Here is a 17,531-nt window from a genome sequence, read left to right on the forward strand (position 1 = left end):
TCCGACCCGATCAATTTCGGAAATGGGATCGGGATCAACAATTCTAACCGACGGGATTCTCGACCCGACCCAAATATATTAATAATTTTTTAATTATATTTTTAAATTAAAAAATAGAAATACTTTTTTTTAGCAATAGAAATATTTTTTTAATTCTGTTTTAATATTAATATTTTATAATTATTTCTCAAATAATTATTTTTTATGTTTATATTTATTTGTTTTAATATTAAAGTTGAGTTTAAATTTTCATTGTTTTTTTATTATTCTGAATAATTATATGTTTTTATTTTATTAACTAAGTAGTTGTTTTAGTTTATTTGTAATGTACTAAAAAAGATGTTTTAGTTTTTAATGGTTATATACAAAGAATTTTACTTTATTTGTAATGTATTAAAAAATTGTTAGAATTTCTTCGTAATTTTTTTAAAAAAATAAATTTCATAGATTTAAAAAAAAAAAAAAATTCGAAAATTTTCTCTCCCTACCCGACGGGATCCCGAATGTTCGGGATCTCGAACATTCGGTTCTCGACACTTTTCGGGTACGGGATCAAGTGAGAAAAAAAATCTCAATTCTTATCAGAACGAGAATCGGATAAGGAGGTTACGGGACGAGTCCCGACCCGATCTCATCCCTAGTTAATACCCCAAATGCTTCCATAGAATAAATGCATTTCTTCACATAATTGCTCGAATGTTTTTGTACCATTTCATACAAAAACTGTGCAAAATATGTCGGTGAAGAAATTTGAAGATAATTAAAGGCAATATTTAGCAATGTTGTGTTATCAAATGAAAAATTATTCGGTTTCAAAAATAAAAAAACGAATATTTATTTATATATTTCCATTTATGTTAATTTGAATAAGATATCTCTTAAAATCAAAGGAATTTAAGAATATTTTTAAATAATTACTATTAAAAAAAAAGTACGTAGAAGTGGGGCTCTATAATCCAAATACAAATACTTATGGACGTAAAAATAATCCCCGCATTCGATTTAGTCTCAAGACCCGGACAACAACCCGAAAATTTGCTGGGGCATCCCCACAAAAACGAGTTACATGCAGAATTTTATGCATTTAAACTGAGAAAGTAGCTATAGTTAACTACAAGCTTCTTCGGATATATTTCCCAACTAGGTGATGCAACCGGATGATACGGACGATTCTTTGCTCCGACAAATTCTAATCACATTTGATGTTTTGGTAAATCCTCCTTACAAACAAATTTGAGCCCAAGAATCCAACTGCCCCTGAAAGTGCAAAATTAAAAGCCTCGATAGATGAGTGTAAATAAATAGATCATTTGTACGTAAGTTTCAACCGAATCATCTTCTACTGGAAATGATATATATAACTCGAACTGGAAACAAATCTTGTAAATTGCTGATTTTTTGTCATACTTACCGCAAAGAATTCCCAATCCAAGGCAAAACATCAAAGTGTAACCGAAGTAGAAGCTGGTCTGGAAGAACCCTGACATTTTCGTCTTCATGGAGTAGTAATATATAGAGTACAAATACACATAGATTGCTGTTGAGGCCGCAGAAAAGAAAGAAGTCCACTTCCAATGATAATTCTCAGCATTTAGCAGGAAATATGTCCCCACGATGGTCACACAGGCAGTCACAATTACAAGAATCAGGAAAACAAGCAGCATAAAACCATATACGTAGTACACCTGACAATGAAGCAAGAGAATGATGTTTTAGCAACGTAAGGTAATGTGATATGGTCAACCAATTTTTTCAGTAAGAATGAGGAAAGTTAGACAAGGTGCTTTTCATTGTATGATCGACCTTTTAAATAGAATTTTATTCAGTACAAAGAGGAGAGAGACAAGTGGGTATGCTGACCATAAAATGAAGCAAGTACAAGATTGTACAACACATGACAAAAATCATCATGACAAGCTATAATTTATTAGAGTTGCTAAGACTGTTTTTTATTGATTCCTCTTTTTTCCCTCTAAGCCGTATGCTATTTCCAAATATATCTCACTAGAAATGAGAAACAAACTCTTAAACGATACATCGCACTTATTGATGAGGCCGACGGACCACATCAACCACTTCAATAATTTGGCAACAGCAGACACACTAGCGTACATTTGATCCATGAAAATTATAATCACAAGGATTCGGTGGTTTTATACACAGCTAGTAAACTAGGCAAAAATTTTCATATTACCCACTTTCATTCAGCCTCAGATTTCAGGTGATAAAACCCAACCACAAAAATAAGAACTAAAACTTTAAAAGTTAAAAAGTCAAAGCAATAGAACCAAACCCTAAAAATAAGATTCAAAGAATCTAACCCATAATAAGGCCTATAACTTCTAAAATGTCAATGCCAAATCTATTCAACACAAACTATAGGTGAGAGAAATGAGAGCTAGAAAACTAGTGCAAGAGACATCTAGAAACATCAGATCCATGTCGCATCATATCTAAACTCAGATCACCCAGAATGCCCTCTTCGCAAGAATATAATGCCATGCAATTCCGAGATCACATATTACTCTTCCACAGAACAGCATTTGCAGTCAATATTATTATATTGGAAACGAAATGGAATACGAGGCATATTTTAAGACATAATAATAAATCAAAAAGGATAATCTATTACCTTGTAATTCCAAAAGGAAGTGAAAACAAAATACATCTCAATGAATATGCTGCCAAAGGGAAGCAATCCTCCCATCATAGATACTACAGAAGGTGTCAAATACCACTTTTTCTGTGGAATTGGTCGCGGAATGGTCTTCACACGACATGGATTGTTTGGAGCACCACTCCAGTTTCTTCCAATAACTGTACCCAAAAGTGCCAATGGGAAAGAAATAAAAGCCCATATGACAAAGACAACCACCATTGTGCCAAAGGGAATAGCTGCTAGGGACCCATAAAGTATTGCGATAGTGTTCAAAATGAAACCAATCCCAAAGCACATGAAAGGAAAGAGTGCAGCTGTAAGAATCATGGATTTTATCCAGTTTTTGCCTGCAAAAATGAAAATAAATAAATTCATCATGCATGTGAGAAAAAAATAACAAGTGAATCCAAATTAGAATAATCTAAGCAAGCACATGAGCATAACAACGTTACAACAGGCAGGCAGTTTTTTATAACAAGAAACAGCTGTAATAACGACATCCATACCACCATGGCGTGAGTACATTCCACCACTGACATAGCCTGAAATGAATGACGTAAAAGCATAACAAACTATAAAAGTCGTGACAATTGCTCCTCTCCTGAAAGTGCATACACAAGATAAGTCAGACATCAACCAATAGCAAACAATAACACTACCGCACCAGAGAGATGATGGGAGTGAACTATCTAGACTGGTACTTGGGAAAGAAGCTGGTTAGGAAATTCAATGTATACCCAATATACAGCATTCCTACAATGGCAAATAAGATGACAAGTAGAACCAGCAATGCTAGTTGTGCACCAGTACCAACAAGAGCACACAATAAAGCTAGACAGCGGGGAGTTCGAAACACGTCTCCATGAACAAGTTTCCAACCAGATTCTTCACTGACATCTCTTTCCTAGAAATGAGAAGTTCTAGGGCATCAATATTAAAGTGAAAAAGGAAATAAATTCAGAAACCGAGTATTAGATTATCACCAGGGTTTCTAGATCGTCATCCTCGCGAGCATATTTAGCATAATCATTTCGCAGAGTTCGCATCAATATCATTGATACCAGACCAGTGAGGAATATAACCATCATAAAAGAATTAAAAATGGAGAACCAATGTATCTGCATAAAATAGGAAGATCAGTGACAACTTAACATCGAAAGTCATAAATGTGTTTCTTAAATATCTCAAATAGTTGAATTATTTAACCAATGAACTTCAGCAGCTTTAAGATTGTGAAAATCCAAATTTCTATTGACCAATTTATGCATCATCAATGCATAACCTTTTTCAAATCAGCCTGCGCTTGTAAATTACGTACTTCAGATGATATCCACATGTAAATGTTACCTGATGTTCAAAAAATGGATAGTCCAGGTAGACATCAAAACGACGTGCAAATGAGATATTTGTTGGTATCCATTTTACTGAATAGGTCATATCCAATGTTATTCCAACTTCCAATGGCTTTGGATTACGTTGAGTGACATTGACTTCAATGATCTACAAGACAAAAAAAATTAAGTTGAAAAAAACTAACAAAACCAACAAGCATTTAAGACCACTTTAAATAGCCACAGACTTGATCTTTGTTGTACTTCACACTGAAGCTCTTATGTGTATAGAGCATGGGCTTGCTATCACCTTTTCTTTCAGAATGCAATTCACCAACATATCCTGCAAAAACAATATAAATCATTCAAAGAAATATAGGGTATTCACTTTTCAGAAAACATTGAGCAAGAGTCCATGGAAATATTACCCCATAAAGGCAGATCATCTGAACTTGTGATCAGCATATCAGCAACAACACGAAAGAGAATGAGAATCAGATAACTGATATTACATTATCTTTGTCAAAAAACTCTAAAAATTAATTTCAATCTTGCGCATGTAAAAAGCAATCTCAATTTTGTTCTATGTTCATCCTCACATAAGGATTTTGAAGAACCATTCACAAACAATTAGCCAGGGAGGAGCCTCCAAAGTGCTACAACGTTGCTTTCGCGAATGTTGTGTTAAATCAAAGGCACCTAGACAAATTATGCCGGTAACAGTGCATGCCCGTAACTGTTACACTACGACAATAACATATATCTTGTATTGGGCACATGGGGATATGAAAGTAAATATACTGCACACACTGACTTCAGAGAAACAATAATGCACCCACAGTAATTTAGGGACGACAAAATCAAAAGCATATAACATACCCATGAAGAACTCAAACCAGTAGTTATTTTCAATGGCATCCTTGAATTCTTTCGCTTTTGATTCATCAAGCTCAATCTCACAAATGGTAGCCTTGTCCACATGCTCTGTCAAATGAAACCAGTTTATGCAATTACACACCAAAATAACACCTGGATACTTGATTGACGAGACATCCACATGTACTTACTTTGAAATTTTATCTCAGTCAAACTATCAATAAGCTCATTTCCGCCCAATACCTCGCCAAGCCCACCCCATTTGTGAGCAGCATTGCCGGGTGGACGACAAAATGGAAGGCTGTAATAATTATACGTCTCTTGTGGATTATTGTATGGCCCTACTTTATTTACCCAAAGGGTTACAGGCTCATCAGGTTGATACTGCAGGAAAAGGAAAAAGAAGTCAGAAAACAATTGTGTGGCCAACAAGCCACAGAAAACTGTCAATATTCCAAACATGCTACAGCAGCTAAACTAACATAACAAAATGCAAAGGGAAAGCTGAGCCCATGGTGTTTCATCAGTAAAGAATACTGCTTTGTCATAGAACTCGCCTTTCAAAAATGCGACTTTATATGGTTTAGATAATACAGAAAATACCAAATTCCAACTTTAGGGGAACCCGAACATTATTTAAAAATTGATGGGAAGGAACAAAATGCTTCATATTTTACTCAGAAATACAGTATTAACCAAATACTGTCGATTTATTTAAACTGAGAGATGTTGGCATCCAAGGTGCTCATTTTCAGTCAACAATTAGAAACAGAAACAAAACCCAAAAGTTACAATAAAGTTAAACTTCACGGAGTTGTAATGCAAGATGACCCAACTCACGAGGGAAAAAACTACAGAAAACATCCAAGAGGCCCTGATCAGTGTGCCAACTAGTGTCAATGTCATGAACTTACAGTCTCTATGATGTGTGAGTTACAAATCAAGCTAAATCATATTTCTTTCATTAGAAATTGTCTGATACTCCTGTTGACCAACCATTCAAGGAATATCATACTCCATCATCTTACGATTTCTCAACGAAACTACCTTTCAGTTAACCCAATAAATCCTGAGTCCCTGACACGAATTTAATAAGTGATGATTCATATATATAGTTTTATATAAATATATGAAAGATAACACTAAAATTTCTGAAAGCACTTCCTCATGGCCGTAGCATTAATAGAAAAGCTCAACTAAGATATCACACAAGCTAACAGAGGTAACCACCCCGTTGCTCCATAAATGTTCAAATTCATATGTAATTATACCTTTTAAAAAAATAAACAAATAAAATGTCAGCAATTGATTCCTCCCCAAGGGTCAGGACTGAAATTCTAAGCTACAAGTTCCCTTGGAGTTGAAAATATCATCTCCTCGACTGGGAAATGGAAGAAGTACCCCCGAGCAACAGAAAACTTTTACAGCCAACTATACGGCGACTTCTCTTACCCATACTCCCGTACCTGATACCGACCCCAATTCGACAATGAACAACGGAAAAAAACGACGACAAGATGCTAACATATCCGTCGCGACTTCATAACAGAACTCCAATACAGGAATGCACCTTGTGCTTTCACTGGGACAAAAAGAAACACAACTCTGCTACCCAATTTAAGAGACATTTATACAGATCTAAACCATCCGACCAAAACGCTCTTCATCCGATTACTCCAAACACGCAAAAGAAAAGGATCGACTAAAAAATTAGGGTTTCAGCGATGGCGAGAGGAATGAATCCATAGGCGTACCTTGTGATCAGACTCGGAGGCGAGAACCGGCGATAGGAGTATGAGGACGACGGCGGCGGCTAGAGTAGACATCGACGATCGAACTGCAGAGAGCATCTGGTGGTGGATCTCCGGCGACAATGCTGGGTGGATTTGGCGCGGGCCGGGTCAAGAAACCGAACGTGAAATCGCAGCTCCACTCACAGAGCTAGCGGGGGAAGTCAACACCATTGGCGTTCATAGTAGCAGTAGCGGTTTATTATGGTATAGGCATGCCTATCGACCGGGAGGGAAAAATCCAGGTTGGTTACTAAATGTTTGGACATATTCGCTTTCAGTGCTAAATATTACAATGTTTCCGGTTTGATCTCAAATATTTTTCAAAAATTTTTGGTTCAGTCATAAATATTTTGATGTTTTTGGTTTGGTCTCAAATGTTTTAAAAAGTTTCCATTTCAATCCTAAATGTTTTAGGTTCAAGATTTCGTACTAAATATTTTCCAAAAGTTCTCGATTGGGTCCTTCCATCTACAAACAAAGCGTAATAAAAAAAACTTACAAACAAAAGACAAAGTTAAATAAAATAGAAGCTAATAATAATAATAATAATAATAATAATAATAATAATAATAATAATAAATGAACAAAAATTTCTTTCAAATGAAAATATAATATAAATTATACAAAATAAAATTATAGAATAAAAAAATAATTGAACCGTGCAATCTTATAGTTAAAAATATTATCAATCACAAACAAATAAACAAATGTTTTAGCAAATAACTAGTATTACTTATTTCACAAAATATTTGAAAATTTCAACAAATTTTTCAAGAGAAGAATATTTAAGCTTAACAATTGAGAAAATATAATGAATTATTTGACCACCGTTGAAGTAATGATATGAAATTAAGTTTTATTTAATAGTAAATTTTTCTCAAATACTAATTTTTTAAATTATAAAAAGAGTTTTAAAAAGATATATATCTTTTTCCAACCTCCATTTTTTTTTTAAATGTGCAACCATCATGAAGAGAATATAACAAAATTAATAAAAATATAAAATAACATCATTAAATTTTAATTCCTCAAGTTTGGTTTATTTTATTTAAGTTTTTACTTTTTAGCATCATGAATTTAATATTTTTATTTTGAACATTGTGTAAAATTGATTTAAATTTGGATAAAAACTCTAATAAATTTGTATTTTATTTACAACTTGTTTAATGTTAAATATATAATAAATAATATAAAACTCAATCATAAATTATATAACAATACGCGGTGTTAGTTTTAACACACAAGTAGATGGAATGATCAAACCGAAAACTTTTGAGAAATATTTGGCATGAAATCGGCAATGTAAAAATATTTAGGACTGAACCGGAAACTTTTGGGAAACATTTAGGACCAAACCGGAAACGTATAAATATTTAGGACTGAACCGAGAACTTTTGAGAAACATTTAGGACCAAATCGGGAACGTCCAAATATTTAGGACTGAACCGGGAATGTATCCAAACATTTAGGACTGAACCGGGATTTTGCCCCCTATCGACCTCTTTTGCAAGTGGTCGGGTTGGCGGGTCAACTCCAGCATTCAGCCCGGCCTGATCAAATTATCTTTTGACCAGATCTGTCGATTCCAGTACATGGTCACTGTCCATGTGTTGCATCCAACGGCTCTTGTTTTTTTCATTTGAGATGTTCAGATGTGAAAAATGGACCGTTAAACCCCCAATGGGGCAGCATGGACAAAACCGCTTCGACCGGACTGGGGAATTCCGATTGTTTTCAATCCAATGTTGATAATTCGATTGACGACGACTATAATATTGCGTTTACCCACATCCAATTGTTAAATCAAAGTACATCGAGTTTTTTTTTTTCCAGTAATCATTTATAAGTTGGTCGAAAATGTACGTGTATGCATGTGTGACATAATAAATAAATATTTTTATAGATTTTTGAATTTCAAAGTGGTAAAACTCGGTTCAGTCCCAAATGTTTGGACTCTTTCCCGGTTCAGTCCCAAAAATTTTGACTTACCCAATTTAGTCCTAAATATTTCAAAATTTTAACCAATTTAATCATTTAAGTCAAAAAGTTTTCAAAAATTCCCTAAATACCCTTGATATATATATATATATATATATATATATATATTCAAATATTAAGAAATTTTCCATGAAAATGGTATAAGACCCAAGGTAATTTTATTCAGACATATGAAATTATTATTATTCTGTAACTGACTTGACAGAGGAGTATATTTCCTCTCAAATAATGGATCTGAACATATGTTCGAGATTTTGTATTTGCAGGAATTATTCCAATATTTTGGAATATTTTAAACAAGAAGATCTAACTAAGGTTAGATATCAAGAAAGATTGGAAGTCAATCTGGATAATAAGGTAAATTATGATTCAAAGTCATAAATTCTTAGAAATTATGACGGATTCAACAGTACAAAATCAGGTTCATATCAACTATATTATGTACCAAAACAAATTGAAGGTATAATTAAAAGCTAAGAAGAAATTCTGTAAACTTTAAAGTATATCCAAACAAGAATCCGAAACTTAGAACAACAACTTAGTTGTGAGACCTCGATTCTAAACATCTAATCAAGAATAATCCATCAATAACATACGAGAGCCAAGATAGAAAAAATAGTAAGTAAAAAAAAATTCCTTTTGAACATTGCCTCGCTCGAGCGGTGCAAAACACTCGCTCGAGCGAGCAAAACTCTGTCCGTCTTCCTGAAAAACTCTCGCTCGAGCGGTAAGAAACGTCCGCTCGAGCGAGCAAAATTTTTCCTCAAAAAAAAGAGGCCCCTCGCTCGAGCGAGAATAAACCTCCGCTCGAGCGAGACCTGCTCTGAACCAAAAACCTGGAATTAAACTCATTCAATACTCCAACTTTAAATCAAACATAAACATGCCGAGATACAAATACATGCGACATCAACATTCAAACTTCAATATTCTATCATTCGATACAATGAGTTCCAAACAAAGTCAATTTCTAACATGCTTTCAAAACAACAAAAGTTCGACATGCTAATAGATCCTAAACTGAAGTCACACATCTATTCCTCGATCTCGATGCTAACCAAGTCTCATCTGACTCGATCCTGCCCCATCTGTCGCCAAGTACACATACAAAACAAAGCAATATCCGGATAACTCTGGTGAGAATGATATTCCCAGTAAAAGCAACATAACATGCAATAACAAGTAATATATCAATAACATGAAATAAAGACAGCATATTCAATGTTAATACGAATGAAATGCATGTCTTTAAAACCGGGATATCAACTCTGATAATCAAAGAAATTTCTGCTATTCTTTTGGGATCCCGAGGATGAGATCACATAACAACTCACCGACTCTCCCAATCGAGGTGGTGCCACGTATCTCCATCCTCTAGACTTTGGTGCGACGATAAGGAGTATGGTGAAACTAGGTGAACTTCTACAACCCAGACCACTCGAATATAGCCCTCAAAAAGTCTAAACTAAAAGGGTCGTGCTGCCCGCTAAAATCAAAGATTTAGGCTCAAGATGAATGCATATAAAAATCTCAAAGCATTAAATCATAATTCAAGTAATAGCATAAATTCAAACACAATACAAGTTCCCACTCTAGAACAAGTAGTCATGCAAGTAAATGATTTAGGGAAACTCAAGAATCAATCTATCTTGAGTGTTCTATCCCTTATAACCGATGTCTGCTTATACCTTTTCGATTCAAAAGCTACAACTCTGGATAAGCTACAATAAGATATTTATATCAAAATCTATCAACCAATGGCAATAATTCAAACGATCAAGGTAAAACTCTTTACCGCTCTTCAACTAACTTTTCGACGATTCGAATTCTGCTAAATCTAGGCTCAACAATCTTCAAACCAATCTGTATGGAGGCAAAAGAGGATCAATAATGACAATCAAACCCAAACTAACACGGTTCAATCAATTCAAATCAAACGATACCACAAAACTCAAACCAGCGGCATAACGACTATATTTTGATCAACCAATATCACAAACAACAGTATAATATCGAAACCAACTCAATACAACCCCAAAATCAACACAAAGACTCAAAACCAACAAATCTCAAAACTCCATTTTTGAACAACACTTCAAAAATTCATAACAATTCCGAACAACACTCTTTTTCCAATCCGACTGAGAATAAACGATAAGAGCTAGCTCAAGAAAATCATATCCGAAACTCATTCAATTCTAATAACATCCGAAAAAATGAATATAATTGATCGGAGAAAAACTTACGATATAACGAAGCTCTCGTTTCCGGGATCGCCAAACTAACTTTGGCTTTAAATTCTACCAGACGGATCGAGCGGAAACCAAAAATCAAAAGCTTGAAGATCTCGTTTGGGCGGCTTCCATGGAGGGAATCGGTATAGAGGAGGAAGAAGAGGATGAAATGAAGACTTGGTCAACTCCTCAATCCAAGATAATATATAAAAACCCTATTTTGCACTTTAGTCCTTGTAAATATCAAAATTTTCAAAATAGTCCCTGATCAGTAACAAATTGGCCCTCGAATTCTATAATCTTCGATTAACTCAAATAAACTTAATTAAGATAAATTTGGGGCTTAACACTAGTTCTATTCATAGGGTCACGGGAGGGAGGTTACCACCGTCTTTTGGTACAGAACCTCTGTTACATCAGAGAAGGAAAGCTAAAGTGGTAAAAAAAACCTCTAACCAATGAAGAAAAGTTGATAAATCTTATCAAAACTGTCTCAAAGAAGAAAACATGATGACATCTATAGAAATGATTGGTCTTGAGGATTTACAAGACTTTGCAGAATCATTTGTGAATCTCAAAGTTGTAGTTCTTAAAATGAACACGACTGGAATGTTTGGATTCAACAACACTTAATAGACAACGGTGTTTCAAAAAACCATTGTATTTTTCCCTATAATAATGGATTTATTCATAATCGTTGCCATAAGTCCAAAAAACCGGCTCATAGACAAAATTTTTTAAAAAACCGTTGTCTTTTATAGGTCAAAGACAACGGTTTTTTATAACGTTGTCTATGAGCGGGTTTTTATGGTCTACGAAAACGGTTTTTTATGGTCTACGACACGGTTTTTAAAACCGTGTCTATGTGCATTCTTTTAAGATATAAGACAACAGTTTTTTATGGTATATGACAACGGTTTTTTTAGCCGTTGTTTTTTTTATTATTATTATTTTTCAATGGGTCTTTTTTGTTGTTTTATGGAGTATTGGACAACATTATCCTTTCTTTAATTTTTTTCTTTATTTTTTTAAGGAACTTACGCATTTCTTTCGTTCTCCACTCGCAGATTCCTCTCAAGATTCCCCCCCAAAAACCCAACCCTAGCTGCCCATTTTTTGTTGTCGATCCGCTCCCACCGACTGTGGGAAATCCGTTATTGGAGCTAGAATTCGTTTAGATATCATCGTAAGCTTTGTTTTCATGCCAATATAACATGGAATCGCGACATGAAGCTTTGAAGCCATCGCCCTGTTCGACCATAGTTGCGCAAGTAGTAGTTTTTCCCATTTTCTTTTCATTTATCCTTTTCGGTTCTAAGTAAATTGGCTACATACGTGTGTGAAATCTATTTTATTTATTTTTTTCGTTGTGTCCAGCCTGTGATTTTGTTGTGGTATCCATGTTTGTCTTTCGTAGATTTGTGGGGCATGGATTCGATCTACATAGCTGGAGCCTGGCTATCCTCTCATCATCGGTGGTATCGATATTCCTCAAGATCGAGGCTGCGAAGCTCACTCCGACGGTGTCAATAAATACGCGTTTGACATTTTTGTTTCTCTATATAGGCTATTTTAGATGGTTTGTTTCGTAAGAAAATTGGAATTTTTCCAAACTTAAAATAAAATTTATTTATTTCAGTTCATGATCATCCCCACTTCTGCTGCATCCTTCCTTGTGTATGTGTTGCTTGCTTACTGATTTTGTTATGTTTTGAAGGCATTCATTTTATTCAATCTCACAATTTCATGTTAAGTTTAGATAGCTGAATGGTAAAAGCCTGTATTTTTTGAAACTGATTTTGTTTGGTTAAATTACATAAACAATTGAGATTCTCTATTCGATTTTTAACTATTATGTTGCAAGTGTTAAGCCCAATATTAATTGTGATCAAATTCCGAGATTTTGTTTTTTCTGGCACGTGAAACCTTTGTATTTAATTATTTATACTTCTATGAATTAAAGGATTCATAAATTCATGGTACAACCACGCAGTAACCTTTTATTTCCAGTTTTACAGCTCTGGAGCCTTACCTTTGCAGCACTGCTGCGTATGGAAATATTTTACCATTTATGGGTTAGTGAAACAATTCAATTTAAAAATAAAGTGTTTGAACAGGAAAATTGATGCTTCCTCAATTTATGACATGTTTGGCATTGATTGGAAGGTATTCAATCCAGTAATGTAATTATATTTATCTCTGCCTAATTCTTCCTTTAGTGGAATGTTTTGCTAAAGTTAATGTCGAAATGACGAGATATGCAACCTTTAGATGTGAGGTAGATGATGTGATGATAAAAGCATGAGCCTAATTCTTATTCGCTCTTTTCTGGCACTTGTGCAGGGCTATGGAATTGAAGATGGAGCATTTCTTCCACCCAGACAAACACATGATGGTGACTCGAATCTCTACTCTGTTGACGTTTGGTATTTTGTTGTATTTAATTTTCTTCATTTTCTCGATATAAATTTCATTATTCTGTTTCTTATGATATGATTTTGTTCAAGGATTACAACATAGATGGATCACTGCTACTTCCTTATATGCTTCTGTTCGAGGAATTGGAATCACCATATGGTTTAAATGCGTTTTTTGCAAAGCTATTTGTTTTCTCTATGTGCTTCACATTTATGTTTTCTAACTGTTCTTTGAGATTCCTTTAATTTCCAGTAAATTGTGATTGTATTATGAACTGTCTAGACAACCTCGAGTACCATGTAAGGGAGGAACTCAAGACGACACCTTGATCCATGGTGGATAGATCAAAATATATGGTTTTCTTAATGAGAGAAGGTCTGCGTAGATCATCACTCCATTTGGATCTGAATGCATTTTGTTGAATGATCGAGTGTTTGAATTTGTTGAATGCTCTCTTCTTATCAAAGTTAAATAATCCTGTTAATTTGGATTTCACTTTCTCTGCTTCATGAGAAATCTACTGTAGATAAGAGCTTTTAGTTGTGTTTTATATTCTGCTCATGCTTTTACTTAGATTTTAGAATGACCATGGGAACTGGAATGATATGGGATGACGCAAGATCCCTGAATTTCATTGACTTGCGTATGTTATCTTGGCAGGTTTCCATATCTATTGCTCTCCTTCTAGGTGATGGCCTCAACAATTTCGTCAAGATTTTACGTGTTACGATGTTTAATTTTTATAGCAAGCTTAAAACAGGAAGTCTTAACTCAGGTAATTAATTCTTAAAAATATGTTTTTGGACAAATTAAAGACCTTCAAATTGTCTCAAAACATATGCATGCAAGCTTCACATTTATATTTTCTATTAATTTCAGTACTTATTAATTTACATTTGATAGATATAACAAAGTGTGTTTTTCTGTTGCAGTATGAGAAGTTAATGAAGACAAGGTCTTATCTTCTCTAAAGCAAGATGAGATGTTCATTGGAGAAAAGAAATTATTCAAAGTGTATTTTCTATTATGAATTGAATTATAATTCTAATTTTGAGTGATTTGTAATCGTGAAAAATTGTATATTAAATTTAATTTTCCAAAATTAAATTTTGATTGATTTATAATATTGAAAATTTATATATTATATATTTTTTGTTTTTTAAATTAAAAAAGACAACGGTTTTTCTCCGTTGTTCTATGTCGTTTAAAACTGTTGTTAAAGGTTCAGTTATTAAAAAGACATGCTCAAAGTGTGACGCCTAAAATTCAATCTATTAAATCGCATGAATTAATTTAATAAATATGGGGATTATTATTATTTTAAGTTTAATTGATTTAAATTCTTTATGTGAATTATGTGTTAATAAATATTTTTAATATTTAGTCAAATGATTTTATTTTACTAACTATTTAATTAATATTTTTAATTGTTTAGATTTATCTGTCCAAATGATTTTATTGTGAAATTTAAATTGTTTTAAATATTTTAAAGGTTTAAACTTTCATATTTAAATGATTTTAATTGTTTAGTTTATTCATTTAAATTATTTTAACTGTTTAGCTTATTTATTTAAATACTTTTGATTGCCCAACTTATTTATTTTAAATAACTTAAGTTTAGCGGTTAGTTATTTTAAATTATTTTAAATATCTAGCTTATTTATTTTAAATGCTTTTAACTGTCCAAGTCGTTTTAAATGTTTTTATTCTGTTTGTGTATTTATTTAAATTACTTTTAAACGTTCGTCTAGTTAGTTTAAATTATTTTAATCGCTCTGTTTATTATTTAAAAATCTTATTTATCGTTGCGATATCAAAATATTTAAAGTGCTGATTATAATTCCTAAGTTAGTGCTTAAATTCCTTCAGATGTTATTTGTTTAATTATTAAGTTAATTATTCCTGAGATTCTTGAGTTCGGTGACTTCTGGTTCCGGAATACGGCGATGGTGGATTTCGGCGATAAATTCCTAGATTTTATTTCAAGAATTTTAAGTTGGGATAAATGAGGAAAATAGATGAGATTTTGAAAGTTAGAAGTTTTCGGGTATCAGAAATCATTTTTTTTATTATTGCAATATTGGGCTTATTCTTTAATTTTTTTTCAAAAGTTAGAATTTTCATAAACCCGGATTAGTAAAACCCGATATAATATTTTTAATTTGGGGTTTTAAAACTTAGGAATTTTATAAGTGTAAGTTAGTAGGCAAAAATTGTAGTACTTTAAAGTTGTACTTTTAAAACAACACTCACACCTACTTTTAAATACTTACACCTATGCTTACACACATGTACACACTACACACTCAAACTTTTAAAACACACTTAAATCAATTTATTTGCAAACCCTAGTCACTCAAACCCTTAGTAGCCGCCCCACTCTCTCATTTCTCCCCTCCCCTTCGGCCGTTCCCTTTCTTGCAAGTTCCAGTCGCCGCCGCCGCCTTCCACCACCGCTGCCGTTGCCGGAGGACCACCAAGGGAGGTGTAGCTCGTGTTTGTTCTAGTGTTCCAGCCCCTTTCCCCTTCCTTGGTTTGATTTCTTTGTAGTTAAGAGTGAAGACAAGTATATGTATTTCCTTGGGCATTCAAGCTAGCTAACTATGTTCTTGAGCTATATTCTTTGCAAAATTTTGAATTGCACATGACTTTCAACATGTAGGGTTCGGTTTTACTGGAATTTTCAGTAGGGTGTTTGGTGATTTTCGAAATTTGTTTGAGCATGGAGTCTAAAGTGTTGCATGGTGATTTGTGATAGGAGGCATGAGGTGTTTTGAATGCTTAATGACATTTTCGAAAATTTCAGAAGATACATGCCCTATATTTCGAAACTTTTCATGGGTTAGGGCTGATATTGAAGTGTGTTTGAAGCATTTTGATAGTTTGCATTGGGCTTGATTGAATTCCCATGAGTTTGATGCATTTTGGTGTATGTTCAAGTTTTTATTTTGAAATGTGGTGTTGAAAGGTGGTGAGGGCTGCCTAGGTGGGTGGGGTAAGTCCTAAGAGGTGTTAATAAGTGTGTTTGGTGGTTTGGAAGGAGGTACAAGAAAGGATAAGGGGCTTGGAGGTGTTTCCTCAAGGTAAAAGTGTTGTGGAGTGATGTGTGCTTGGGGCAGGGGCTACTGATTTTGGAGCAGGGGAGGTACCAATTCTGGTCTGGTCATGTCATGGGCTGATCCTAGGTCAAAGTTATGATGTTGTGGTCGCATCGGTATAAATTGAGCTCGTTTCGGTTAAGATTTAGATAGGTTAAGGGTCATTTAAGTTGAAGGATCGGAACAGAAATTTTAAGAGCAAAGTGTGAGCTGTTTAGTGATTGAATAAACTGAACGTGTTGAGCAACAATGGATGGGTGAGGGCCGGTCCTAAGTCAAATTTAGTAATTAGTGGTCGTGTCGGTTCATTTTGGGAGCGAATCGAGTTAGTATTGGTCAAGTTAGGAATTTCTCAAGTTGAGGTGTCTAGTGCAGAATTTTTGACAAGTTTAAGGGGCTGTCCGGAAATGGTTTTTGTTTGGATTGCTTGGGCTGTCAAATGAAGTCACAACCAGTTTTTTAAAAGGCGTAGCGTTAGCCTGTAGCGTTTTTGTCCTGTGAGAGCGTAGCGTAAATAGCGCAGCGCATTGCGTAAGCTATTCGTGCACACCAATTATTTTATTAAAAAAATAAAAAATATACTTATATAAGTAAATAAGTGAGATAATTAAATAAGAAACCATAATAATTTAAAAATTCTTACAACTAAATCAACATAATCTATCCAACTCTACGTCACTATCTTCATCAAGACTATCTATGGTTGGAAATTTTCTTCTATCAAAGTTTGTTGAAGCCACTACAGTCTACACAATGAATTTCAGGATCAATATAGTTCTCTTCCTCATCAATACAACTCAATCCTGCTTATTTTTGTGGACAGAAAATCCTTCCTTACCTTCGACCCTCTTACTGCTCTGCCTTGAAATCATCTAGGGTTCATCTTCACCTCTGAAATCAGCTCTAGAAAGTTTCGATTCTGAATTGACTCTAAGTTTTCTTCGCGTGAGGAATTCTGAATTAGCTCTAGGGCCTGGAATCGATTTGTACGTATAAGTTGTAGGTCAATTAAAGAATTCATGGGCTTTTTTCTTTTGGCCCAAAAAGTGTGCGCTATTCACAAAAAAGCGTAATAGCGCACGCTATTTGGGCCAAGTCGTGATTCTCTGTCAAATAGCGTGAGC

The 17,531-nt window shown here is 34.1% G+C and overlaps 1 protein-coding gene across 1 annotated transcript; it reads right to left on the minus strand.

Moving 5' to 3' along the window:
• Nucleotides 1-950: 950 nt before the first annotated feature.
• On the minus strand, nucleotides 951-6,886 carry LOC140861344 (transmembrane 9 superfamily member 1-like). Its single transcript, XM_073264346.1, has 12 exons — nucleotides 6,621-6,886; nucleotides 5,058-5,250; nucleotides 4,870-4,974; nucleotides 4,419-4,436; nucleotides 4,239-4,333; nucleotides 4,007-4,159; nucleotides 3,643-3,777; nucleotides 3,397-3,563; nucleotides 3,166-3,260; nucleotides 2,633-3,006; nucleotides 1,412-1,685; nucleotides 951-1,257 (listed from the first exon to the last, which is right to left on the minus strand). Exons 1-12 carry the CDS (start codon nucleotides 6,714-6,716, stop codon nucleotides 1,190-1,192), a joined length of 1,773 nt encoding a protein of 590 aa, XP_073120447.1. The 5' UTR covers nucleotides 6,717-6,886; the 3' UTR covers nucleotides 951-1,189.
• Nucleotides 6,887-17,531: the final 10,645 nt, after the last annotated feature.

This window comes from Henckelia pumila, chromosome 4 (assembly GCF_033568475.1).
Source record: "Henckelia pumila isolate YLH828 chromosome 4, ASM3356847v2, whole genome shotgun sequence".
NCBI classification, from domain to species: domain Eukaryota; kingdom Viridiplantae; phylum Streptophyta; class Magnoliopsida; order Lamiales; family Gesneriaceae; genus Henckelia; species Henckelia pumila.